Source organism: Vombatus ursinus, unplaced genomic scaffold, assembly GCF_900497805.2.
Source record: "Vombatus ursinus unplaced genomic scaffold, bare-nosed wombat genome assembly UNPS02010219.1, whole genome shotgun sequence".
NCBI classification, from domain to species: Eukaryota; Metazoa; Chordata; class Mammalia; order Diprotodontia; family Vombatidae; genus Vombatus; species Vombatus ursinus.
Genome location: NW_020949997.1, coordinates 946,461 through 972,484, shown reverse-complemented (window position 1 = coordinate 972,484; position 26,024 = coordinate 946,461). Strand labels below are relative to the sequence as shown.

The following is a 26,024-nucleotide window of genomic DNA, read 5'->3' as shown; positions in this document are numbered from 1 at the left end:
TAAAATGGGGGGTGGGGAGGCAGAGGGGCAGGAGGCCTAAGTGACACCTAAGGTTCTTCTCTGAGGTCTATTATCTTATGAACCCAACCAAAATAAGCCACTGACTCTAAAAATGGGAAATGGATGAAGACAAGGGTGCTGATAATTACTCAGTAGCCGTGTGATCTGAGACGGGTGTCTGGGGCTTTGGGTTCCTTGTCTGCAAAATGACAGGGTTAGACTAGATGACCTCAGAGGTACTTTCCAATTCTAAATCGATTACCCTATGACGCTATGGCCTGAGAAGACAGCTCAAGGAGGACAGAAGAACATACAGCATGATATGCTAACCAAAAAAGGGTGAGGGAGAAAGGAAAGAGTTCCAAAGAAACCAGTTCAGCTTCACAGACGCTTTAGTTTAGCTCTGATTTTAAATGATGGTTGAAATAAAAAAATAACAGATGCAAAAGGCACATAATCAAGGGAAGAAACAAAACCCTGGCGAGGTCCTGTAAGAATGGTAGCAGGAAGGCTAAGGTGAGAATGAGCTGAGGCTTGCAGAAAAAAAATGCTGCGCAGAACAAAAAAATTTTGAAAGAGTATGTTTAGGTGCAAAAAGAACAAGAAGGAGATCGGCCAGCAGTTGGTGAGGATGCTGTAATATTTAAGAGATGACAGAGAGAAAATGGAACTAGCTACTCAACGGCTGTTTTGCTTCCAATCTCTCTGTCAAGGAGAACGATTTCCAGACTGGAAAGGGAACAACAAATGTACACTGAGAGGGTCTGAAAATCAAAGACCAATGAGGAAACAATTAAGGGAGCAGCTAGCTTCTCTAAATGAGTGCATATCACATGTCTAGGTCAGTTACATTAGTGGATTTTTTTTTCCCCATTTGGCTAATTCTATTTTTTTTTTTTTTGGTAAGGCAATTGGGGTTAAGTGACTTGCCCAGAGTCACACAGCTAGTAAGTGTTATGTGTCTCAGGTCGCATTTGAACTCAGGTCCTCCTGACTCCAGGGCCGGTACTCTATCCACTGCATCACCTAGCTGCCCCTCTAGGTCAGTTACATCCCAGGGTACCGGAACAACTTAGGGATACGATCAAGGAATTGTTGACAATGATCATTGAAGAACTATGGACTACCAGAACGGTAGCAGAAGACTGAATATGGGAAAACCCAGCACTTTTCAAAGAGGGAAAGGGAATTCTGTACACCAGTGATATCAAACTCAAACAGAAATAGAGGCCACTAAACCTCTAATATGTGGGCTGCATATTAGCTTAGAAAACCACATATTAACATTATCTATGTTCTACTATATTTTTATTTATCTTGTTAAATATTTCCCAATAACATTTTAATCTGGTTTGGTCTGCACTTAAGCATCTTGGTTGGGGGATGGGGGAGAATTAGGAAAATTCTAGAACTGACTTGTTGAGTTTTTAAAATTTCCTTTTTCTTTTCTTGTCTTAAAAACATTATTTGTTACATAAGATGGCTCTTTGGGAGAGGAGAGAAGAGATACTGGGGGAAATTTTGGTAATAGTAAAAAAAAAGACACCAATAAAATTTATTTTAAGAAAAGAAAGCAAAGAAAATCCGGGAACTGATTATTAGGCAATGTTTTGTGAACATTTACAAAGCAAAAAGGCTGATTTCTGGGAGCCAGCATAAGTTCACTGAGAATATGTTACACTAGACCAGGTGTTCTTAAGTTGGGGTTCATGAACCCCTAGGGGCCTGAGAGATTTCAAGGGATCCATAAACTTGAATGGGAAAAACAATTACATCCATATTTTCACTAACCTCTAACTGAAGTTTAACATTTCCTTCAAATATTTTAAAAATTATTCTGAAAAGAGGCCCACAGCCTTCACTAAATTGCCAGAGGATCCATGTCACAAACTATATCAAGAACACCTGAACCAGACCAACCTAGTTTCCTTTTCCAATAGTTATTAAGCTAATAATTAAGCAAAAAAAAATTATAAAGACAACATATCTGGATTTAGCAATGATTTTTGATACAGTCTCCTGTGACCCTTATGGACAAGATAAAAAAATGTGGATGCGTGATAGCAGAGTTAGGTGAATCAACCAAAGGGCGTAAGATTAATATCAAGCTAAAGGGAAGTGTTTATGGAGTGCCACAGAGCTCTGTCCTTAACTCTATTCTATTTAATGTTTTTATTAATGACTCCTAATAAAAACATCAGTGGCAGAACTAAAAAATATGAAAATGATACAGAACTGGAAATGATAGTTAATACATTAGATGACATAATTGGGATACAGAAAAATATTGAGATAAATGTAAGTTTGGCACTTGGGTTCAAAAAACCAACTGAATAAGGATGGGATAGGAGATGTAGCTAGTTAACAGTTCACAAAAAATAAAAGAATTAGACATTTTAGTGGATTGTAAGTTCAATATGAGTCATAGTAAGATGTGGCAATAAAAAAAAGTTAATCTTTTCCCCGCCCCAGACCTGTATGGAAAATTCACAGGGAGAAAACTATTTCTACCAATACAGACCAGCAAATGTTGTACAATTTATGATCTCACAGAGTTTCCTATGGCATGGAAAGGTCACACAGCCAGTATCTATCTGAGGTGGGCCTCACACTTGGGTCTTCTAACTCCAAAACCAATTCTCTATCCGCTATGCCTCAGTGCTTCTTGTCAATCATAACTTGGATTAATAGAAGGATAGTGTCTTGAGTGACAGAGGTGAGAGTCCTACTGTACTTAGCCTGTTAAGACCATATTTGGAGCAGCTTAATCAGTTTGGAGAACCATGGTTTAGGAAAGATATTGATAAACTGGAGCATGTCTTTGGGACAATGAGCTGAAACTCTCTCATTAGAGGAATGGATGAAGGAACTAGGGATGTCTAACATGAAGGCATTAAGGGAGAATTGAGAGCTGACTCAAACTATTTGAAGGGCTGTCACAGGAAAGACTCATCACATTTATTCTGTGTGGCTCCAGATGACAGAACAAAGACCAATTAGTAAGTGGAAGTTACTGGAAGCCAAACTCTGACTGAATCTAACAAGTGTTCTCTGTACCATACTGCAATGATTAGCTTCAGCTGGAAGTGAATTCCTCATTTCTGGAGCTATTCAAGTTGGAGCTGGGTGACTATTTGATTAGGGATGATAATGGAGAACTGATGTTAAGTCTTCCACACTATGTTCCTAACATAAGGCCATGTAATTCTAAATTGATCACACTCCCTAGGGTGACTCCCCTTAGGCATGTCTCCTAAAGCTTTTCCCTCCTGTTATCCTGTTAGATAACAGCCCTGGTCAGGGAGCTGTACTGTGAGCTCTGCCAGTAACTTCTGCCTCAACCCCAAAACTGGGTATAGTAGCTTGCAGCCACAGGTATGGAAAAGTCCCAGATGCAGCCCCACTCCCTCGCACCTCTTACCTCCTGGCACACCCGATACTGGTCAATGGCCCAGACTGTGGGCACATGGGTGGCAAGCAGCTGGTACTGGGTGAGGGTGGCATTGCAGGCACGGGCACAGATGAGCCTGGTCTTGCCGACGGCGTTGTCCCCGACCACGACGCACTTGATGGTCTCTACGTTTGGCCTCTCATAATCCATGTCAGAATCCATTAATTGGGACCTGAGAGAAAAGAACGAGCCTCGTCAGGGCTGCTCTCCAAGTCATCTTCCCAAGGGTCTAAGAAAAGGACTAACTTAACTCAAGGCGGCCTCTCCCAACATGGGAAGGAGGAGTTGGGTTTGAACAACTCCCTGGGCAACTTTGCTGCGCAAAAGGATGGGGAGGAGGCGGACGGCAAAGCTGCCCCGGTAAGTGGTGGTGGGTGCCGGCCCACATTAGCATTAAAGGGGAAGTCCTGGCATCGAGGAAGAGCAGAAACAGGAAGACTAGAAAAGAAGGGGGCAGGGGTCCCACGAAGGCTGGGAGGAGGGGAACAGCTCCATCAGGTTCTCACCTCCAAGCTAGGTATCTGAGTCGGGGAAGAGATACCCCTTCCGTTCAAGACCGTGAGAGGGGTCCCTCTGATTTTCACCGAAGAAGTGCCAGTCTGACAAGGTTCTCTCCCTCCTCCCCTGCTCTACCCTGCCCTCTTCTTTCTAGCGCAGCGGTGGCAACAGAACAGCAAACAGCTGAGAGAAGATGAAGGCTCACCCAGGTCCCCACCCCTTCCCAGCATGCACGGAGGCAGAACCACTTTAAAATTTAATGGACTTGTCAAAGCTAGCGGCAGGCTCTCCCTCCCCCCTCCATTTCAATTTTGGAAACTCCCACCAAGCCCTTCCCGGGGCTAGCAGCCCTTTGCCCCTTTCCCAAGGGCCCTAGCTTATGCTGCTTCAGGAGTTTGTTTCTCTCCCTCTCTCTCTCCCTGCCAGCCTAGGCTGGGGAAGCTTCTAGAGTCACTAGATAGAACTCAGATTTTCACTGCGACAACCCACCACTACTTATATCAGTCCAGGCTGCCTGGATATTTTGATTAGGGACCCAGCGATGGTGATGAGGGCAAAGTTGGGAAGGCTGTCCAACCCCATTTGCTGATGCCCGTATCTGCTCTCAGAACCTGCAGCCCTTCCCATGAACTAGCCTCAGCATCTCACCCAGACATCCTATATCCTGATTCTAGGAAACTGAGGTTGAGCTCCCATAGACACGTTTCACTCATTCAGCAAAAAAAAAAAAAAAAAAAAAGAAGAAGAAGAAAAAATCCTCATTTTGAAAGTCACAGTCACTAGGGTGCCCCTGGCTGGAAGCTCCCCGCACTGACTGGTTGTTTCAACTAGGGATGCTTAATTAAACAGCATATCAGAGACCCCCAAGTGTGAACTGCTAAGTCAAGCACAGACTCAGTGGTAACTACTCTTCCACTTGACCCCTGCCTCAGTTTCTCCCTCTGCCAAGCTGAGAGGAAACTCCAGAACTAGGAGAAGAGAATCATTATTCAGATAAACAAGCAGAAGGTGCTTGTGTCCATGTGAAGTCTCACAGAGACATTTAAAAAGGTAACATGGGGAGGCCCCCAGCTCAAGGGAGCAATGGCACTTAACAGCAAGTGGCCTGGGAATTCACTCCAATGGGAATGGCTTGGGCACAAGTTAAAAAACTGAGCTGGCACTATGCCAAAACATTCCTTTGTGCACGTTGGGCACCTATGTCATATAGGGTGATGTCAGGAGGCAGGGTGGGCAGGCCATGCATGGCAGGAAAGCTGTGCAGGGTACACAGGTGGTACACGGTGGGCAGGCCACACAGGCTGTGAGAGGCAGCCAGGAAGGGCAGCACATACAGGACAAGCAAGCTATGCAGGGTGTGCAAGGAGTTCAGGGCATGCAGGGCTGATGGAGTATGCAGAGGGTACATGGAGTTACAAAGTGTTTAGGTCATGTAGGGCATGTATGGTGTGTATATGCATTCAGGGTATAAAGAATGAAGGAGGTATATAGGTGATTCAGAGTATATGGGGCATGCAAGCTATGCCAGGTGTGTAGAGAGTGTGCAGGACAGGCAGGCTAGGCAATCCTGGAAGCTGGAGCAAACTGGATTAACCCTTCCTGGGTCAACAAAAGCAGAAAATAATTTCAAGAGGTACACAGTTCTATCTCCCTAACCCATCCAACCCTAAAGGCCAGCTTGAGAGGGAGGGAGTAGAAGCTCCCACATTCCTGTGAGGCTCCTGGGATGCTGTAACATTGTGCCAACGTGCAGGAATGCAGAACCAAAATATCCAAGTAACAATGGCAACGGAGGTTTTCATGAGTGGGTGCATCTGAGCAAAAAAGTACAGCAGGGATTTTTTCAGGGATGCTCTCTCCTCCCAGCTCACCCTATCCCATTAGCAAAAGGTAGTCAACACCATGACAATGCCCCCTGCCCCACCCCACCCCACCCACCCCTACTGGACTGGCACCAGACCCATGGCCCTACTCAGAAGGACAAACTCATCCTGCAGTCCTGATTCCTCCTCTACTTTCCAGACCTAGTCCTACCCCATTGGGAAGAGTCTCTTCCTTCCTTCTTTCTTTATCCCATTAACAAGAATCACATTTTAAAAAGTGGATTTCTGATATAAAAGTAAGAATACTGACCAGAGGGGAAAGAAGTCAGTTTCAATTTTGTCTTTGTCATTCAAGCCCCTAGTACAGTTCACTTAGTAGGTGCTTTCTAGGGGAGTATGGACTTGGGTGGAGGGTGCTTTGGATGGAAGGTTGGGGACAGAGAAGTGGTAACTTAAATGGTGAAAATTCTTTAGATATCTTATTTAGGATATCATATGGTACTCAAAGCTTTGAGATGATGGTAAAAGAAAAAAAAAACTCAACAAGTTAAAATGACTGCCATGGAAAAATTCAGGGGTCACTTTGTCCCAGAGATCTCTAGGCCCAGAAAAAGAGAAAAAGTTTGTGAGAAGAGAAAAGATCTCTTGAGTCTGGGCTTTTAAGTTAAGCTAGAAAATCTAGCTATATTTCAGTGTTATCAGACTTCCTGCACAGAATGGACTCCAGGAGACCAGCATAACCACCCTCCTCTCTGGACTCAGAGGTTTTGTTGATTTAAAGAAAAAAAAAGGCAAAGAAAAACTTATGCAACACTAGAGTTAAGCAGAGGATAGCTAACCAATGAGGCAGTACTTAAAGAGTCAAACTCCAATAGGAGGTAACTTCCACATGAGCCACATTTAAGGAGAAGCAAACTGGGGGGAAGGGGGGGGAGAGAAGGGAGGAAAAAGTCCTGTAAAATCAAACATGAAGATTTACTGGAGTTGGGTCCAATCTAAAATTCCCCTTGACCATCCACTCTTCAGGGCTCCTTTTATTTCCTATTCTTATACTCAACTCCCTCCCTATTCTGCTACCATCCAGCTCCAGCCTATGCTACATATCTCCAATTATAAAACTGTTCACTGCCTAGCTTCCGTAGGGGAACTGGCTCAGAGAGGGACCAACCACTTCACTTCCCTGGAGGGCACGTGGCCTCCCCTTTTGGGAAATGGAGATGAGAACTTCATGAGGTCCCCTGGGTCTTGGTTAATTCATATCAGCAAATTGCTTTGAGATTCTGGGATGAAAGGAGCTACTTTTCTTATTATGTAATGCTGGCATTATATAATACTAGATTCCATATCTATATATGTAATTACATCTTCCTCCATAATATAGGATGGCCCAATTAAGTCAGGCCACTGGTAGCATAATCAGGCCTATTTTAAATAGGGACCTGTATCTGAGAGACAGAAACAGCTTTCTATTGCAAAACATTATTACATTGTTATATTATTATTATTATTATTATCAGTGTATGACAGTATTCTAAATCCTAAAGTATTACAACCTGAGTTAAGATTAATTTGCTCCTATGGCTGGTACTCAACCATCCTGTTCCCTCTGAGGATCTCTTTTTTTTCTTCTGGCCTCCAGACTTTCTCCTAACAACCCTCTTAGACTCAGTTACTGATCTTTCTCTCCCCAACTCCCAACAGGCAAGTTTGAGTCTCTTTCCATTCTAGAGATTATGAACCCCTACCCCCTTCTTCCTTATTTATCAAATACAAGCCATCTTTTAGCAGTCCCCCCCCAAAACCCTTAGGGCTTCCCCACAGGCTTTCCTCACTATGCCTCCCCAGATCTTTGTGCTAAGCCAAGTCCCACAAGACCTGATCTATTTGGACTCTTCTTTCATGGGGTTCCTATCTCAACCTCACCCCCACTTATTAGAACCTAGAAAAGCCCCCTTTTCCCACACACAGCAAAAGGATGTCTGCTCATTAGAGGCTGCCCCAATCCCTGGTTGTCAAGGAAACTACAGAATTTCCCAGGGAGCCTAGTCTGTCTCCTAGCAACCCACCAGAGAATCTCCCATAGCCTGCATCTTACACAAGGAAAAAGGAAAGGAGAAGCCTGAAAAAGAAGGGGAGGTTATGATGTCTTTATTAAAAGTAGTTCTTACTAGGATCCAGAAATATTTCTGGGACAGGTAGAGATGAAAGAAGCATCCAACATCCTGACTGAAAGGAAAGTAGGGCTCAGGGCTCTCTTTTAAATAATAACATTATTTCAGAAAAAAAAACCAACAGAAAAACAAAAAACTAAGTAACGCCACCAACATTTTTAGGTGCAGGAAAACGTCTCCCTATTAGTTTGGAAACTCTGAGTCTTCTAGGCCCGCAGCTAAGAGATAGAATCCAGGTGATTGTTTCAAAATATCGCTATCAATCAGGGGTGTCTTTCCTCCTTTCTTTTTTGAGGATCTGCTGTCCTGCACGCACACACACGCAGACACACGAAATAAATAAATAAATAAAAAGGAGATTCGGCATAAACACCAATGGAGTAAAGGCGGCTCCGTTTCTCTACAAAACCGGAAAAAGGTTGCTCCACACCCCCTCCCCCCCACCCGAGAAATCCACCAGCGCAAGCAAGCAACATTGCTAGGGAACCTGGGGGCGACAGGTGGGAATGATTAGAGACAAAAAATGGGGAGGGAGGGTTAGAGGAAAAGAGGAGGGCAAGGTAGGCAGGAGGGCGAGGTCTGACGGCCGCCACCAGGCAAATGAATTAATTACTTACACCGCTACATGTGACTGGGTAATGTGGAGGGCAAGGATCACACCTCGTTCTGCAAAACACATTCATTTTAGTAGGTGGCCGGGGTCGATCCCGTGCGTGCAGGTAGGATGCGGCGGCCGGGGCCCGAGGCTGGTCCTAGATGAGGCTGGCCCCCAGCGGCAGGCCGGCCAGGCCCGGCTGGACGGCGGAGCCAGCGGCACGGTCGCCGCGCGCTGGACACTGCAGCCGCGGCCTCTCGCGTATCCTCAGCATCTCCGCGGGCGCGGGGCGCTTAGGGTCATAGGCAGTGGCAGCTGCGGCGGCACCGCGGGGCGCTCAGGGTCACGGGCACCGCGGCTGGGGTCCCAGAGCTGCGTGATCGGTCACTGCCCGGCCTAGTCTGCTCCCCTCCTTCAGCCGCGGAGAGCAGAGGGAGGGAGGGAGGGAGGAAGAAAGGGAGGGGCGAGGCTGCAACGGCTTGTCCGCGCCCGGGTCCACTCAGGTTGCAGTGACGGCGCAGCGAAGCTGCCTTGTGCTGCAGTCTCGGGACCTGCCGAACGACCTCCTTTTTTCCATTCACAAAAAAAAAAAAAAAAAATCACACCCAGAAACGGCGGCTGTGACGGGGTCCGCCCATCGTGCGTCCCTATTGGTGCAGAGGTGGGGGAGGGGGAAAGAGAACGGGAGAGCACAGAGAAAGGGATTGGATGCTCCCGCCCCGTTCGCTCACCGCCCCCCACCCCAACTCCGCCTTCCTCGCGCCTTAGGAGAAACAGCCATCCCCTACCCCCTCCGCTCAGCATCTGGTCACCTACTTCCCTGAGAGGGTTTCTTGGTCTTAGCTAACCCTCCAGCCTCGGCGAAGGTGGAGCATCTCACACCTTTTCTACCCTTTATTCTGCTGATGGCCGAAGAGACGCCTAGAGACTTGGGTTAACTCGTATTTTTTCTCACTTGCTAAAACCGAGCCCGACTTCTTGTTCAAAGCTGAAGACTTTTGACAGCTAGGCCCCTTTGCAGCCTCTCTAGAGTCTGAACTGTAGCTTCTTTCCTTGCATGCCACCCCAAACCTCTGCCTATGTCTTAATTCCTCTGATCCTCTAGTCTTCCGTCCTCATTCCCCACCCCGCCCCCTCGCTCCTCACACTTTCATTTCCCTTATTTCCCTTCCCTTCCAAGACGTGTCCTTCCCCACCCCTACCCTGAGCCTTCCTCAGCTCTTCTCCAAGGAATAGCCAAGGCGAGCCAATCAGATATTTCTCCAAAGGTTCCAAACCTTATGTAATGAGCCCCACTGGCAGTCTGGTGACGCCAAAGGACCTTTTCTCAGAATCATGGTTTTAAATAATTGAAGGAAATGAAGAAATAAAGTTAGAGGTTAGTGAAAACAAAGATGTAATTGTTTTCTCATGGATCCTCTGCAGTCCATCCAAGGGGTCTATGGACCCCAAGTTAAGAACCCTTTCACTAGTCAATTCCCTAGCTCTAACCCCTGGTTTAATAAGTGCCTCTATGAAAGTTCAGTATTCCTTGTAATATGTGTATTTATCTATTTGTAAAATAATAAGACCCTTAGACTTGGAGGACTAGAGAAACACTTCCAGAGGTCAAATAATCCAAACCCTGCCCTCCAGGTAGGGAGAATTATACCTATATTCTTCTAAACCTGTAGAGGTGTATTTATCCCTCAAACCCAATTTCTCAGGGGAATGGAAGAAGTTCAATTATAATAATGTATTTAGGTCTCAAATTACATTTCCACATATATGCCTGGTACTACATTATGGTCATGACTAAAAAAAAAAAATAAGTAGTACAGTCAAATCTTGATTATCCGAATGAAGATTACCCATAGATTTAAAATTCCAACTATTAAGCACCTAACTGCTGAAATCACTCCCACACAACAACACATCTACCTTAGGCTTTGTGATGTAAATTCCTGCCCCTGTGACTGTAATCCTTACTTCCAGGATACAGGTCTCACCCATTCAGGTAACTCCTTCTACCGAAGTAGAACGCAACCCTCCACGAGTGTCCACCAGTAAATCCCTCCCCCATGTTTGTTTTCTGACAACCGTAGTCCCCGTGGTCTCAGAAGCTCTTAATGATTTACTGGGTTCAAGCATACATCACGTTTGAGCAATCCACATGCATCCGCAGGAGGGGGTATAGAGCATTTCTTGTAAACAGCTAGTTTCCTTCTGGTTCCAGATACCCCACTGGTTTCCCTCCAGGCTGAAGTCCCAATATTCCGGGAAGGGGTAGGGGCAGAACAGAAAGCTGAGCCTTCACCAGAGTCATGTAGAAGTACAGCTCAGGGAGCAAGGACCTTTGCTTCCCCTAGGTACGACGACCTTAAGCTCCCTAGCTCAGCCACGGTCCTTGTCTGACTTCAGAAGGTGGCCCGAGGGTAAGAGAGGGTATTGTAGGAGTTTGGATACAAGAAGTCCAGCCCTGCTCCTTTAAGGTTTCTGATTTGATAGAGGGGATGAATTGTTGACAAAATGCAGGTGCTGCCTGGGATCCTTCTCACTTCCAACAGAGCCAGCTCAAAGTCAGAAGATGCTCTCCCCCGCACCCCACCCCCACCGACCAAAGTACATAGTTTTCCGGTTCCTATAGTCAGTCCCTTCTTACAATCCTCAGCCTCCCCACATCACAATTTTTTCAGTCACCCCCATCTTTTAAGATTTTCCATTTAGAATCCCACACAGTACCACTACCACCACCATCCCATCTCCCCTCCAAGGGCACCCCACCCCCACACACATAACCCTCATATTCTCTCTGAGTTTGGGCAACCCTGCCCAAAGTCAAGACTCAGAGCATAAACCTCTTCCTCCTCCATCCCCAGACCTCATCATATTTTATCCTCAGACACTCCCCTCAACAAAACCATAGGATCAGAGGATGTGAGAGCAGCAACCTTATTATCATTAGTTCTACTTTCTTCCTATACTCTCAGCACAGCCTCGTGTCCCTCCCAGCGTCACCTTCAGACTGAGCTCAGCGTCCACAGCCAAGATGCTACAGGTCTCATCTATCCCCTGTTGCCATGCAGACCGGAAGATGCAGAGACCAGCCACTGAGCTCCTCCTCATTCCATACACTCTGCTTTTGGCTGGTGTGACACTTTTTCACTACCCAGCCCCAGCCAAGACTGTTCCCTCACCCTTACTCCTCCCCTTCCCTCCCCTTCTGAATCTCAGGACCACATCAAAAGGCAAGGCACAATCCAGCCCAAACTGCATGAGACAATTCAACAGCCTAAACAATTGAAACCCAAATCTGGCTGCATTTGCTTCCTCTTTCCTCTATGGTCTGTAACTTCCTTCCCACAGGAGTAGAGCTATTCCAAGACAGCCATAGATCTGCAGAAGCTCCCTGACCCACCCTGCCTTGCCCCAACACCCAGCACCTCACCTAACCCATAAAGCAGGAGTTTCTGTCTCCATAGCAGAAGCCACCTGAGCAATCACTGAAAGAACCCTGGTTTTTGTTGGGTTAGATTGTTTTCAAAGTCAGGCATGAGGGTAGCATGGTGGTTTGATTCCCCCCCTTCCCCTCCCCCAGCAAATCTCCTCTCCTCCCCTTCTCTCTTTTCCGCTCCGTTCCACATTTCTGCTATGAACAAAGCTGATGGCTCCATGGGGTGGATCATAATTGCAGTTTATTTCCCAAGTCCAGCATCAGCAGGGCTACAACTTTTGAACTCCCTTCTCCTACTGGATCAGAGGGTAATAATGCCCTGCCCCGTGATCTGGCTTATTGGCTCCAGGGGAGCAGAATTTGCCTGGGGCGGCTAAGCAAAGTCCTTGGCAGCTATGAGCAGGGTCTCGTTCCTGAGTTAGCCCCGCCCCCAACTCTAATATGTTTATCCAGATCAGAACCCTGCTGTGACTGCAACTTTCAGTACCAGACTTTCCTTTCACCCTGAAACAGGGGCTTCCTGCTGGGGCTGGGGGAAGCAGCCTGATGGGCTTACCCAGAATCATTCTCTCCCTGTCAGAAAGCCTCAGAGAAAGGTGCACAGGACTAAAACAAGGTAGGACTTGAGCCAAGATTTCATCCCTACGGTTTTGTCCAACAAGAGGTATTGACAATGGGGAACTGTTGGGAGGAAGGAGGAGCAAAGATAAGGGATGGTTTTACTTCTCAGCTTCTAGGCATCCTAAGAGGATTCTTTGGGTTCAGATGTCTAGAGAACAGAGCAGAACAAATTTAAGACAAAAAGGGTCAAGCCAGCAAAAGGAAACATACTTGCTTTCTGTTATCCCAGGTCTCACATTTCCCTAGCTGATTGCAAAATTAAATATTCTCTCAAGCAGGAACTCTAAACATGTCCATGACCCTAAATAGAGTTTAAGGGTTCTGGGAACTTGGGTGGTGAAAATTTATATTTTTATTTCCACTAATCGATAACTACAATTTAACTTTTCCAGCAATCATGATTTTTAAAAAGTTATTCTGAGAAGGGGTCTATAGACTCCACCAGACTACCCAAGGGGTCCACAAAAAAGGTTAAAGATTGCCTGCTTTAGATTATGAAACTGCCCACCACTACCCAGCCATGCACCCATGCCAGCCTGGAGAGTGATTATCAGATCAGTCAAGAAATGATGGCTGTTTTGTTGCCCTGGTCCCTCTTCAGAGATAGTCCTAAGCATAGACTCATCTAAATTGTATCTTGGCAACTGGGCTGCTCAGCAGCTAAAACATAGGAGAGCCTCTGACCAAAAGCACCTTGGTTGCTGCTCCCTCCTCTGTATTTATTATGGGGTAACAAATGTAGTTTCCTCTCTCTGATTGTTTTTCTGCCTACTTTTTGCTCCCCCTCAATATTTGAACTTGTCCACATCTGCCTGGCTCTGCAATCATCTTCTTGGAGTCTTGTATCACAACTTCTGCTCACCACCAGACATACCCCTGAGCCCTAATAAAAGATCTCTCCATCCCACTGCTTAGGTAATGCCTTTAGAGGTGGGAAGACAAAGAACCAGTAGGGGAAGGAGGCCTGAGGGCCTTCATGGAAATGTCAAAAGGAAGCTATGTTGTTGGTCATACCAAATGTTCATGTTTTTGTGATTCCCTGCATAGTTGTTTAATCTCGAACAAAGCCAAGATGACCCTTCTCTCTTGCACTGCAGAAAACACAAGTTGGATGTGCTTTCTAAATTTAACCCTTAGTGTATTTGAAAGTACTAACCTCTGCACCCCTCTCAGTAAATGCTGGAACACTTGGAAGCTCAGTAAAATTCTGTATCTCCCTGTAGGCAAATTTGGCATTTACTAGCACCCTCCCCTGTCCCTAGAGAACCTAAGGCTCATGGCATCCTGGGCAACCCTATGCCCAGGAGACAAAGTTCAGAGCCAGCTGCTAGTAGAAGCTAGTAGAAGCTAGTAGAATGCAGAGTCCTGGCAGGGATGGCCTTTTCAATGAATCATTGTAAACTTCAAGGAATCCACTTGATTAGGCTAGGGAAATTCCAATCTCCTTGTCCAGAGGTCACTATAATACTGTCATGTCTTCACAGAGAGATCAGCCCAAATCTTTCTTAGGTCTTCTCCCAAATAAGGTACCAGCTCAGGAAACTGGGAATGGATAAGACAAGGTCACAAAGGGTATTCACAAGGGAAATTAGAGGCTGAATCAGGCTCTGTTTTGAGCTTCCATGCTCTCCATACCCAGGAGACTCCTGGTATAGAGGGAGAGGGAATGAGTTGGAGAATGAATAAGTGCATGTTAATTTACTCTGAAAAGTAGTCAAGCCAGTTGAGTGGAAGTATCCTGCTTAGGCCCCAAACCAGGGTTCTGAATTCCTAACAGGATCCCTAAGCAAGAAAAACCCTCTTACTAGGTGGAACCCTAAGGAAAGCAGCCATACTGAACTGGTCAACTAGAGGGGGTGAGTGATCTTGACTCAGAATGAGCAACCAGGCTTTCTCATATTTTTTTCTTTCTCTAGTCAATCCTTCATACAAGTGGTCAAAAATAATCTTCCTAAGGCATAGGTCTATTCATATCATTCCTCTGCTCTTGAAATGGATGTCTAGTAGACATCCAAAATTCAACAGATCCAAAACTGAAGTGATTATGTTTTTTCTAAACAACCCCCCACCCCAACAACTTCCTATTACTGTTGGTAGAGGGTGCCATCTTCCTCCTGGTCCTTTAGACTGACAATCAAGGTGTCATTCTCACTATGCTTCTCCCCCCCACCCCCCATAGCCAATCTCTTACCAAGGACCTTACCTTTGCAACATTTCTTGAATATGCCCTTTTCTTTTCTCTGACACTGCCACCACTCTAGGCCTTTATCACCTCACACCTGGATTATTGAAATAGCCTGGTGGTGGGTTTGACTGCCTCAAGTCTCTCCCTACTATTCCAATCCATCCTCTATTCAGCCATAGAAGTGATTTTCCTAAAGCACAGGCCCAACCATGTTATCTATACCCCACCCCCACCCCCAGTAAATTCCAGTTGCCTCCTATCAACTCCAGAATCAAACACAAATTTCTTTGTTTGCCATTCAAAGCTCTTCAAAACCCAGATCCCCCACCCCACCCCATATGTTTCCTTTTATCCAATGATACTGGCCTCCTTGCTGTTCCAGGAACAAGTCATTCTATCTCTGGGCCTTCCTCTCTGCCTACTTGCTTCCTTTCAGCCTCAATTATATTTCCATCTTCTATAGGAAGTCTTTCCCAGCTTCTCCTAATTCTAGTGCTTTGTCTCTTTTAATTATTTCCTATTTATCTTCCATGTAGCTTGTTTGTACGTATTTATTTGCCTGTTGACTCCCCCATTAGATTAGTGAGCTCTCTGAGAGCAGGGACTGTCTTTTGCCCTCTTTTTGTTTTGTATCTCCGACTTAGCACAGTGGGGCAAATAAGTGGTGCTTAATAACTGCTTACTTACTGACTCCTCAAAAGCCTTCAGGCCTTCCCAATGCCTCTAAGATAAAATAGAAACTCCTTAGGTTGGCATTTAAAGCCCTCTTAATCTCTCTTCAATCTACACTTCTGCCATAGTTCACATAGCTTCCCATTACGCACTCTGCTAGTCAAACTAGCTGTTCTCCAAACATCTCTTATGTTTCCCCAGTGCTTCCTACTTGGAAAGCATTCCTTCCTTATCTCTGCCTTTCAGAATCCTTACCTTTCTTCAAGGCTTAGCTCATTGCTTATTTCCTTTTGAATTGGTCTCTGAACCACTCAGCTGATAAGTATTTTATCCCTTCTCCTTTGCCTTCATAACTCCCTTATTTGTGGCATGACACTGGCTTCCTCCACTACTGGCTTCCTCCAGGCTTCAGAAAGGCATAGTCAGTGGGCATGTGAACTATGGCAGTGCTCTACTTAATCCACCAGCCTAGTGATCTTGTCAGTATCTCACTGGAACAGGTGTAGTATCTCTGGCCACCAAAGGCCATTCATCCTGAAAACACCCAGACTGTATTTCCACTCCCAAAGCCATACTTTGCCAGTGGTGTTAAGCAGTTTGGATTAATCTTCACTGGTTGGGCCTGAAATTAATCCAGTAGATGAAATGAAATGGGCAGTTAGGTGGCACAATGGATAAAGTGTTAGACCTAAACCTGTACTCAGCTTCCTATACTTAGTAGCTCTTTGATTCTGAGCAAGTTACTTAAGCTCTGTCTCAATTTCCTCAACTGTAAAATGAGGATAATTGCACCTACCTCCCAGAGTTGTTGTGAGGACCAAATGAATTCATCACATCTCTCTCTGGAGGTGGATATCATTTTTCATTATGGTCCTTTGGAATTGTCTTAGATCACTGTATTGATAAGAGTAGCTAAGTCTTTCACAGTTGATCATTATTACAATATTGCTATTACTGGGTCCAATATTCTCCTTATTTAGCTCACTTTACTTTGTATCAGTTCATATAAGGCTTTCCAGGTTTTTCTGACACCATGCCCCTTGTTATATCTTATAGCACAATAATATTCCATAACAATCATGTTATAGAATAACTTGTTCAACCATTCCCCAATCGATGGGCATTCTTTCAATCCAATTCTTTGCCACCACGAAAAGGGCTGCTAAAATATATTTGTACATACAGATCCTTTTCCTTTTCTTTTATGTCTTTGGGATACAGACTTAATAATAGTATTGCTGGGTCAAAGGGTATGCAGCTTTATAGCTCTTTAGGCATAGTTCCAAATTGTTCTCCAGGATGGTTGGAGCAGTTCACAACTCCACTAAGAGTGCATTAGTGTCCCAGTTTTCCCACATCCCCTCCAACATTTGTCATTTTCCTTTTTTGTCATGTTAGCCAATCTGATAGGTGTAAGGTGGTACTTCAGAGTTGTTTTAATTTGCTTTTCTGTAATCAATAGTGATTTAGAGCATTTTTTCACGTGACTATTGATAGCTTTGATTTCTTCTTCTGATGATTGTCCATTCATATCCTTTGACCATTTATCGATTGTAGAATGGCTCTTATTTTTATAAATTTGGCTCCATTCTCCATGTATTTGAGAAATGAGAATGTCATTGGAGAAACTTTGTTGTAAAAATTTTTTTCTACTTCCAATTTTGGCTGATTGGTTTTTGTTTTTTGTTTTTTGTTTTAAGGCAATTGGGGTTAAGTGATTTGCCCAGGGTCACACAGCTAGTGAGTGTCAAGTGGCTGAGGCTGGATTTGAACTCAGGTCCTCCTGACTCCAAGGCTGGTGCTCTATCCACTGTGCCACCTAGCTGCCCCTATTTTCCCTTGGCTGATTGGTTTTTTTGTGCAAAAACTTTTAAATTTCATGTAAGCAAAATTATCCATCTTACTTCCCATGATTCTCTCTATTTCTTGCTTGGTCATAAACGCTTCCCTTATCCCTAGATCTGACAGGTAAATTTTTCCAAGTTCCCCTAATTTGCTTTTATCACCCTTTATGACTAAATCATGTACTCATTTTGAACTGAGACTATGGTATGAAATGTTGGTCTAGAGTTTCTGCCAAACTGCTTTCCAGTTTTCCTAGCAATTTTTGTCAAATGATGAGTTTTTGCCCCCCAAAGCTTGAATCTCTGGGTTTATCAAATACTACATTACTAAGGTCATTTGCTACTGTGTATTGCATACCTAATCTATTTCACTGATCTACCATTCTAGTTCTTAGTCAGTACCAGATTGTTTTGATCATTACCACTTCATTAATAAAATTTTGAAATCTGGTACAGTTAGGCCCCCTTCTTTCACATGTTTTTCATTGATTCCCTTGATATTCTTGAACTTTTGTTCTTCCAGAAGCATTTTATCATTTTTTTCTAGCTCTACAAAATAATTCTTTGGCAGTTTGATTGATGTAGCACTAAATAAGTAAATTAATTTAAATAGAATTGTCATTTTTATTTTATTGGCTGGGCCTAGCCATGAGCAATTAATATTTCTCCAGTTGCTTAGATCTGTCTTTATTTGTGAGGAAGGTGTTTTGTAATTGTATTTGTAATTGTAATACAAAATGTGTTTTGTAGTATGTAATGTCATGTAGACCCTGGGTTTGTGTTGGCAGATAGATTCCCAAGTATTTTATATTATTTTCAGTTATTTTAAGTGAAATTTCTCTTTCTATCTCTTCCCGCTGGATTTTCTTGGTGATTTATAGAAATGCTAATTATTTATGTGGGTTTATTTTATGGTTGCTAAAGTTATTATTTATTTCAACTAGTTTTTCAGTCGATTCTCTAGGGTTCTCTAAGTATACCATCATAACATTTGCAAAGAATGATAGTTTTGTTTCCTCATTGCCTTTTCTTATTCCTTCAATCGCTTTGTCTTATCCTATTGTTATAGCTAGCATTTCTAGTATAATATTGAATAATAGTGGTGATAATGAACATCCTTACTTCATTCCTGATCTTATTGGGAAGGCTTCTAGTTTATTCCCATTACAGATAATGCTTGCTCTTGGTTTTAGATAGCTATTACTTATCATTTTAAGAAAGGCTCCATTGATTCTTATGCTTTCTAGTGTTTTTCATAGGAATGGGTGCTGTATTTTGTCAAAAATTTTTTATGCGTCCATGGATATAATCATATGATTTTTGTTGTTGTTGTTGACATGGTAGATTTTGCTTATCCCTTCCCTATTGTTGAAAAGGGAAGAAGGGAATAAGTACTTATATAGTGCCTACTATAGCCAAGCACTGTGTTAAGAGCTACAGTGCCCTAGCCACTCTTCTCTTTTCCCCATTTTGACCCCTTGGTGAACCAATTCAACTCTATGCTATCTTCTTCTCTTGAATCCCTAGCCCCATTATCATATAGCTGATTATTTCCAGCCAAGCCTCAGCCTTGGATCACTCCCACCATTCGTCCCCTTTCATGCTTATACGTATTCTGTTGAATAAAAGTGGAAAAAATCACATGACCATTCTGACTGGGCCTACCACAAGCTTATGTTGCATAATGTCAAGGGATCCCTCAGAGCTGATAGGAAATCCTGTTATACCCCCTGATCAACTCATTATCCTACTCTTCAAAGCTGCTCTTCCAAACCTTTTCATCCCTCAAACCTCCTATGACTCTCATTCCCCCACTGTTTCATATTTTACCGAAAAAATTGAGGCCAGTTGCCGTGAACTCCCTCTTCTCCCCTCTTCCTCAGGTGCCTTCTGTTACTTTATCTTCCTTCACCCCTCTCTCACGTGATGAAGTGGCCTTTTTTTTTTCAGTCATTTTCAGTTGTGTCCAACTCTTTGTGACCCTATTCTTGGCAAAGATACTGGAGTGATTTGCCATTTCCTTCTCCAGCTCATTTTACAAAAGAGGAAATTGAGGCAAACAGGGTTAAGTGACTTGCCCAAGGTCACACAGCTAGTGTCTAAGGCCAGATTTAAACTCAGGAAGATAGATGTCTGACTCCAGGCCTGGCATTCTATCCCCTATGCCACCTAGCTGCCCCTAACTTTCCCTAATTCTTCTTAATTCCAGTGGTTTTCTTCTGTTAGTTACTTCCTATTTATCTTATATATAGCTTGCATTGCATGTATTTTTTTGCATATTGTTTTCTCTATTAGATTATAAGCTCCTTGATGGCAAGGACTGTCTTTTGCCTCTTTTTGTATCCCCAGTGCTAAGCACAGTGCCCAGCATATAGTAGGCACTTAATAAATGTTTATTGAATGAATGAATAATTTGATCCTCACAACAACCTTGCAAAGTATTTCAAAATACTAAAATATAAAATATACTATTTGTACATTGCTCATAAGCCTGCATTATCTCATTTGTGTTCCCCTCTCTCAGTTCATGGCCCCCTGCATTTACAAGATTCAGACACTTAGTATGCAGTGATTACATAGTTTATCACAGGGCTTCTCAAACTTTTTCCATTAGTGACCCCTTCAGCACTTCTTAAACTGTGAGTTTAACCCATATGGGGTTGAAAGCCACAGTTTAAGGAGTGCTGGTTATCATACATAGAATAAAATAGGGGGGGAAATGAAATAGGAGGCATCTACCTTCAAATGTTTCCTGTATTTTTTTCCTCACAGATCTTCCAGTGTGGTAGGGGAGGGAAGGAAGAAAGCAAAGAAAGAAGGAAGGAAGGAAGGGAAAAAAAGACAGAAGGAAAGAAGAAAGAGAGGAAAGGAAGAAAGGAAAGAAGAAAGGAAGAAAGAAAGAAGAAAGGAAGGAAGGAAGGAAGGAAGAAAGGAAGGAAACAAGCAGCGTGTTAAGCATTTAATATATGCCAGGCACTATGCTAAGTACTTTACAAACAGAATCTCTTTGATCCTTACAATAACTCTGGGAGGTAAATGCAATTATTATCATCCCCATTTTACAACTAGAAGACTAAGGAGGACAGAGGTTAAGTTAATAAGTGTCTGATGCAGGTCCAGTGCTCTATTCAGCACTTGGAGGTAACAACTTCCCTGTCCCTAATGACTCATGGGAAGGAATAAGGAATAAGGTTATCCAGACCCGATCACAATCATGGGCTAGAAACAAGGGAAAGTAGGGAAGATAGTGACAGCGATCAGTTTCCTAGCTTACTCACTAATAGGATTCATAATTGCTAGAAGTCTCAGCAATTGTCGATTTTCACTTTTGGCTCTCTTCCAGCTTCAGGACCTCTCCCACTACACTGACCTCCAGCTGTCTCTTCTCCAAAGTGCCACAGTTTCAAGGAAGAAGTGGTCAGGATCTCTGGGACTCCTCATGTGGTTCTGCTTGCTCTCCACACTTGTGTCTGGAAGCAGTAACTCCTGCCAAAGATATGGCTCCAGCTGGCTTGCATCATCTTCATCGAAGTCCAAAAATCTGAATCTCAGAATCAATGGAAGGAAGAGAAGAAATCAACCACAAGGAAGCTTAAATGTATAGATCTGGTAGTGGGACTTCTGACCTATCGCAAATGAAAATTCACTCAGACTCCTTGGTGAAGGGAACTTCTCTAGTGCCGGGATCAAAGAAAATAATGTAGGTAGGTCTCATTATCTAAATAGCCTCCCTCGGTTCTAAGAGAAAAGTAATTAATAGAGATAAGTAGATTGATCAGGGAAGATTAGGTTACACTTATCTGTGAATAGATTATGTCTTTTCCAACTCCCACTCCTGCCCAAGGGGAATGTAAGCTTCTCTAGGAATTTTATCGTTTGTTGCTTTGAATTACCAGAGCCTAGCAAAGAGCTTTAGCCTAGAAACCCATAGAAGGAGCTTCTTCTTGTTCAGTAATTTCAGTCTCACTCTTCTTGACTCCATTTGGGGTTTTCTTGGCAAAGATACTCGAGTGGTTTGCCATTTCGTTCTCCAACTCATTTTACAGATGAGGAACTAAAGTAAATGGTGTTAAGTGACTTGCCCAAGGTCACACAGCTAGTAAGTATCTGAAGCTGAATTTGAACTCAGGTCCCCCTCTGTCCTAGCCCTGCACTCTCTCCACTGGGCCACCTGATGTTTGTTGAACAGAATGGAATGTTGAAGGCATAATTAGTTAGGGGTTGACCCTCAAATGGGCTGGTGTAGTGGGCACAGCATTGAACCAGAAGAGCAAAGACCCAAGAGACCTTGGGCCATTCATGTAAATTTTGGGGACATTAGTTTTTTTAATTATAAAATTGGGAGGGGGTGGACTTTGGCATTTCAGAAGGCAACATTAAAATACTATGAGAATATCTAAGAGGTAGAGACTGCATTTTGGTTTTGGGGGGAATTCTTTTCATTAGGTCAGATACCAACCCAAGTTTAGTAAAGATGATGATGATTTAGAAGCTAAGATAGAGGTGAGAGATAAAGTTTGGGGGGAGGGGAGGAGAGAGGAGAGATTCAGGGTAAGAAAGCATTAATAGAAGTCTAGTATGGAATACAATTGTTTTGCTGCACTCTTTCCTGGTCAGACAGTTGTCTGCACCTCTGGGGCATTGTGCCCCAGGGACTGGAAAGTCTGCTATACTAAGATCAACTGAAGTAATTGCAGCTGCTTAGCTGGAAGAGAAAACTGGGCTGGAGTAGGGAACTGTGTTGGCAGATTTCAGCTCACTACAAGGACTTCGTAATAAGTAGAGCTGTCTGCCATTACAACAGGTTGGCTCAGGAGGCATGATCTCCCCCGGCCCATCTCCTGGCTTCTGGCAGAGTTCTGACCAGTTGCCAGGTATGTTGTAAAAAGGATTCTTGTTCAAGTATGGGCTGAACCAGATGCCCTTGAGGTTCCTTCCAGCACTGAGATTCTATGAGATATTTCTAGCCCCACCTCAAAAGGGCAAGTTACTTCTGCATTCTTGCCCATATGTAGCCCCCTTAAGACCTCAGTAACTTTCCTAAGACTAGTTTAAAAAGAAAAGATTTTTGGGGGAATATTTGACAAATCAGGGCAAATAGGCATGGAAAAGGAGGCTAATTGAACTTTAAGAAATCAGAGGTCTGACTAGTATTCCTTCCGTAAAGGGGGAGTGGGGAGAGCTTATTGAGTGGCAGTCTAAGAGCTAAAGAAACAAACAGGTTGAAGGCTGAGCTCAAGTGAATTTGTCTTTTTTTTTTTTTCCTTAAGGCTTACAGGTATGTTTCGTGCCGTTTGCCCTGGGTGCCCTGCTTGCCATATACAACACTATGAGCAGGGATAGGGCAGAAGAAAGATAAGGGAAGTCAGGGCCAACCACAACCTAACCAAAGATATGCGATCCAGCCATAGCCTGGGAGCTCAGAGGCAGAAAATCTAAGGAGCAGAAGAGTAGAAAGAGAAGTGGGAGAAAGGTCCTCCTCCCTCGCATTAGTAGATGCATGACATTGGCCTCATCAATAAGACAGGAAAAATAATACTTCCCGTATCTGAAAATAAAGGGTAAAATGAGATAATGCATCTCTCTGTTTAATATATGTATACACATACACACACATATATTTATATTTATATGTATGTGTATATGTATGTATATAAATGTGTTAATGATGCTTTTTACGTTGCTGTAATTTCCCACTGATTCTCCTTATCTTCACCCTCATAACAAAGAAGTAAAGTTAGACAAATCAAGACATTGGACATGCCTATAATAATATTTTTTATTGTTGTTCAGTTGTGTCATGACCCTATTTAGGATTTTCTTGGCAAAGATACTGGAGTGGTTTGCCATTGCCTTCTCCAGCTCATTTGACAGATGAGGAAACTGAGGCAAATAGAGATAAGTGACTTGCCCAGGGTCACACAACTAGTAAGTGTCTGAAGCCAGATTTGAACTCAGGTCTTCCTGATTCCAGGCGCAGCGCTCTATCCACTGTACTTTCTAACTGCCCAATGATAATATTAGCCAGCCAGCATTTTAAAGTTTGCAAAAAGCTTTATATATGTTATCTTATTTGATCCTCATAACAATCTTGGGAAGAAAGTGTCCGCATTTTGCAGGGGAGGAAACAGTCTCAGAGAGGTTAAGTGACCTGCCTATAGTCACACAACTAATAAATATCTGAGGTGAGATTTGAACTCAGGTCTTCCCTGGCTCCAGAGCTCCATCCACTGCACCACCTGGCTGCCTATTTTATATTCTATCTAAAGTCCACCATCTCTGCTAAGAGTCAACTTTTCACCACCTTCACTGGCTTGGAGTCATGACTGTTACTCCTTGTGATTGTGATTCACCGGGTTGATCAATGTCCAGATGATCTTTCATTTCAGTGGTCCTATATGATCTTTAAATCTTCTCTTCTTCCTCCCCTGAGCTGCTTTTCAATGCTGGGACAGGCATTTGTGTGCCCTCATCAAAGCAATAACTGGCAATTTGGGTACCCAGGGCAAGCAGCATGAAACATACCTATGAGCCTCTTATTTTTGAAGGACAAATTCAGGGGCAGCTAGGTGGCGCAGTGGATAGAGCACCGGCCCTGAAGTCAGGAGGACCTGAGTTCAAATCCGGCCTCAGACCAAACACTTGACACGTACTAGCTGTGTGACCCTGGGCAAGTCGCTTAACCCCAATTGCCTAAAAAAAAGGAAAAAAAATACCAAAAAAAGAAAGAAAGAAAGACAAATTCAGTTGAAGATGGAGTGGGAAGAGACCCTGGACATTAAGATGAAGGTAGACAAAGACCCTGGGACACCAGACCCTGTAGGCAGAGAGCCCAGGACTTAGTGAGCCTGTGGGATGCTGTAGGGAGAGTGGGCCAGAGTAAGTCAAGGAAAAACTTACCTGGGATGTTGGCTATGGAAGGAGAGGAAAGAAATATGCCATATAGTAGCTTGACTAATTAATCCTGATAGGGGCAGGCAGGCAAGCAGGCAACAAACATGTATTAAGTATTTACTACATGTCAGGCACTGTGCTAAGTTCTGAAGACACAAATATAAGCAAAAAAAGAAAGAGATCGAGGTCAAGAGACCTTGACCTCTAGGAACTGACATTCTAATAAGGAAGACAACACCAAAAAGAAAGTTTAAAAACAGAACCAGGAAAGAGAAGTTATTTGTCAGGACGTGGTGGCAAAGTCCATAGAATCAGAAGCAAAGCTGGACTGGAAACTCACCATTGGGAGAAGGCCAGCATGGCAAAGGGATGTTTAATGATGAGAAGGAAGAGAAGGCTGCTGAGTTCTAGTAATGAAGACCAGAGATTTGGAAGCATAGCCTATAGGGGAATGAAGGTTGTTCCTTAGGTTTGCTGCCAAAATGAAGGTCCTTAGAAAAAACTCACCAATTAGAAGAGGGGGCTATTGCGGGAGACCTGTTACAGGGAGACCTGTTAAAAGGCCCCAGGTCCTGAGGGAAACTAAACTCAATTGTTACTATGTAGTTGAAGGAATATAAATGATATCTGTACCATCTAAAATTCAGTGCCCCAGGGCAAAGCATGATTTACCTTACCCTAATTACAGCAGGTAGGTACCTGTAATGGATAGAATGCCACCAGGCCTGGAGTCAGGAAGACCAGAATTCAAATCTGCCTTCAGGCACTTAGTAGCTGTGTGACCCTAGGCAAGTCACTTAATCTAGGCTTTAATCCACTGGAGAAGGAAATAGCAAACCATTCCAGTGTCTTTGTCAAGAAAACCCCAAATGAGGTCATGAAAAGTCAGACCAGGCTAAACAACAATTATAGCTCTGATCCTCAAGAAGGTTTTGAAAATTATGCTCTCTGCCTTATTTTACAAACCACTGGAGGCTTTGCGCTTTCAATGTAACATGTATAACATATATGTAACATGATTTCTCACACAAACATACACACACAAGACCTGTAGATCCTGAGGAGCAGAATTTTTTATAAGCTTTTCTTGATGTTATTTTTTACATCATCACAGTTTTCCCCAGTATCCTTTTCCCTTCCCACTTTAGAGAGCCATACCTTATAACAAAGTCATTTTTAAAGACAAAAAAAGAAGAGGAAAAAATCAGCACAGCCGATCAACACATTCAAAAAGTCTGAAAAGATGTGCAATATGTAAAACCTGTGACTTCCCACCTTCACAAAGGGGTGGGTTAGGAGTGTCCTATCATATCTCTTCTTTCATGCCATGCTTATTTTTAATAATTCTGCAATATTCACTTTTGATTTTTTGGTATGTGGCTGTTCTTTCCATTTATATCATCATAGTTGCTGTGTTTGTGGTTTTCTTGCTGTTGCTTTACTCTGCTTCAGTTTATGTAGATTTTTCCATGCTTCGCTTTATCTTCACATTCATCACTTCTTAAAGCACAGTAATATTCCATTACATTCATATACCATAATCTGTTTACCATTCCCCAGTCAATGGGCATTGACAGTTTCCAAATCTTTGCTATCACAAAAAGTACTATATTAATAAATAATAGTCAGTCAGTTGATAAACATTTGTTAAGTGCTTACTATGTGCCAGGCACTATGCTAAGCACCAGGCACAACTATTAAGAAGTATCGTCATTTTATTTGGAACAGTATTAGAGAGTGTTGTAAAAAGCCCTGGACTTGGAGACAGGAGAAGCCTTGTTTTAAATCCAGCCTTCATACTTCATACTTAATAGGCTTTCTGATCATGGGTAAATCA

The 26,024-nt window shown here is 43.4% G+C and overlaps 1 protein-coding gene across 8 annotated transcripts in view; it reads right to left on the bottom strand.

The window, feature by feature from the left end:
* RHOBTB2 (Rho related BTB domain containing 2) overlaps window positions 1-26,024 on the bottom strand; it is a 55,317-nt gene that overhangs the window by 18,352 nt on the left and 10,941 nt on the right. For 2 of the 8 annotated variants that reach the window (XM_027853829.1, XM_027853828.1), the window contains exon 1: window positions 3,415-3,469. Coding sequence is in view for 6 of the 8 variants with exons in the window: in XM_027853823.1 (XP_027709624.1) it covers window positions 3,422-3,623; window positions 20,664-20,734 (273 nt within the window). In the remaining 2 variants the exon portion in view is untranslated. Of the gene's footprint in view, window positions 1-3,414; window positions 3,624-3,957; window positions 4,075-8,097; window positions 8,250-8,560; window positions 8,706-11,535; window positions 11,646-20,663; window positions 20,997-26,024 lie in introns of those variants that run through there. The other 6 variants (XM_027853825.1, XM_027853823.1, XM_027853822.1 and 3 more) reach the window with 6 other exon arrangements.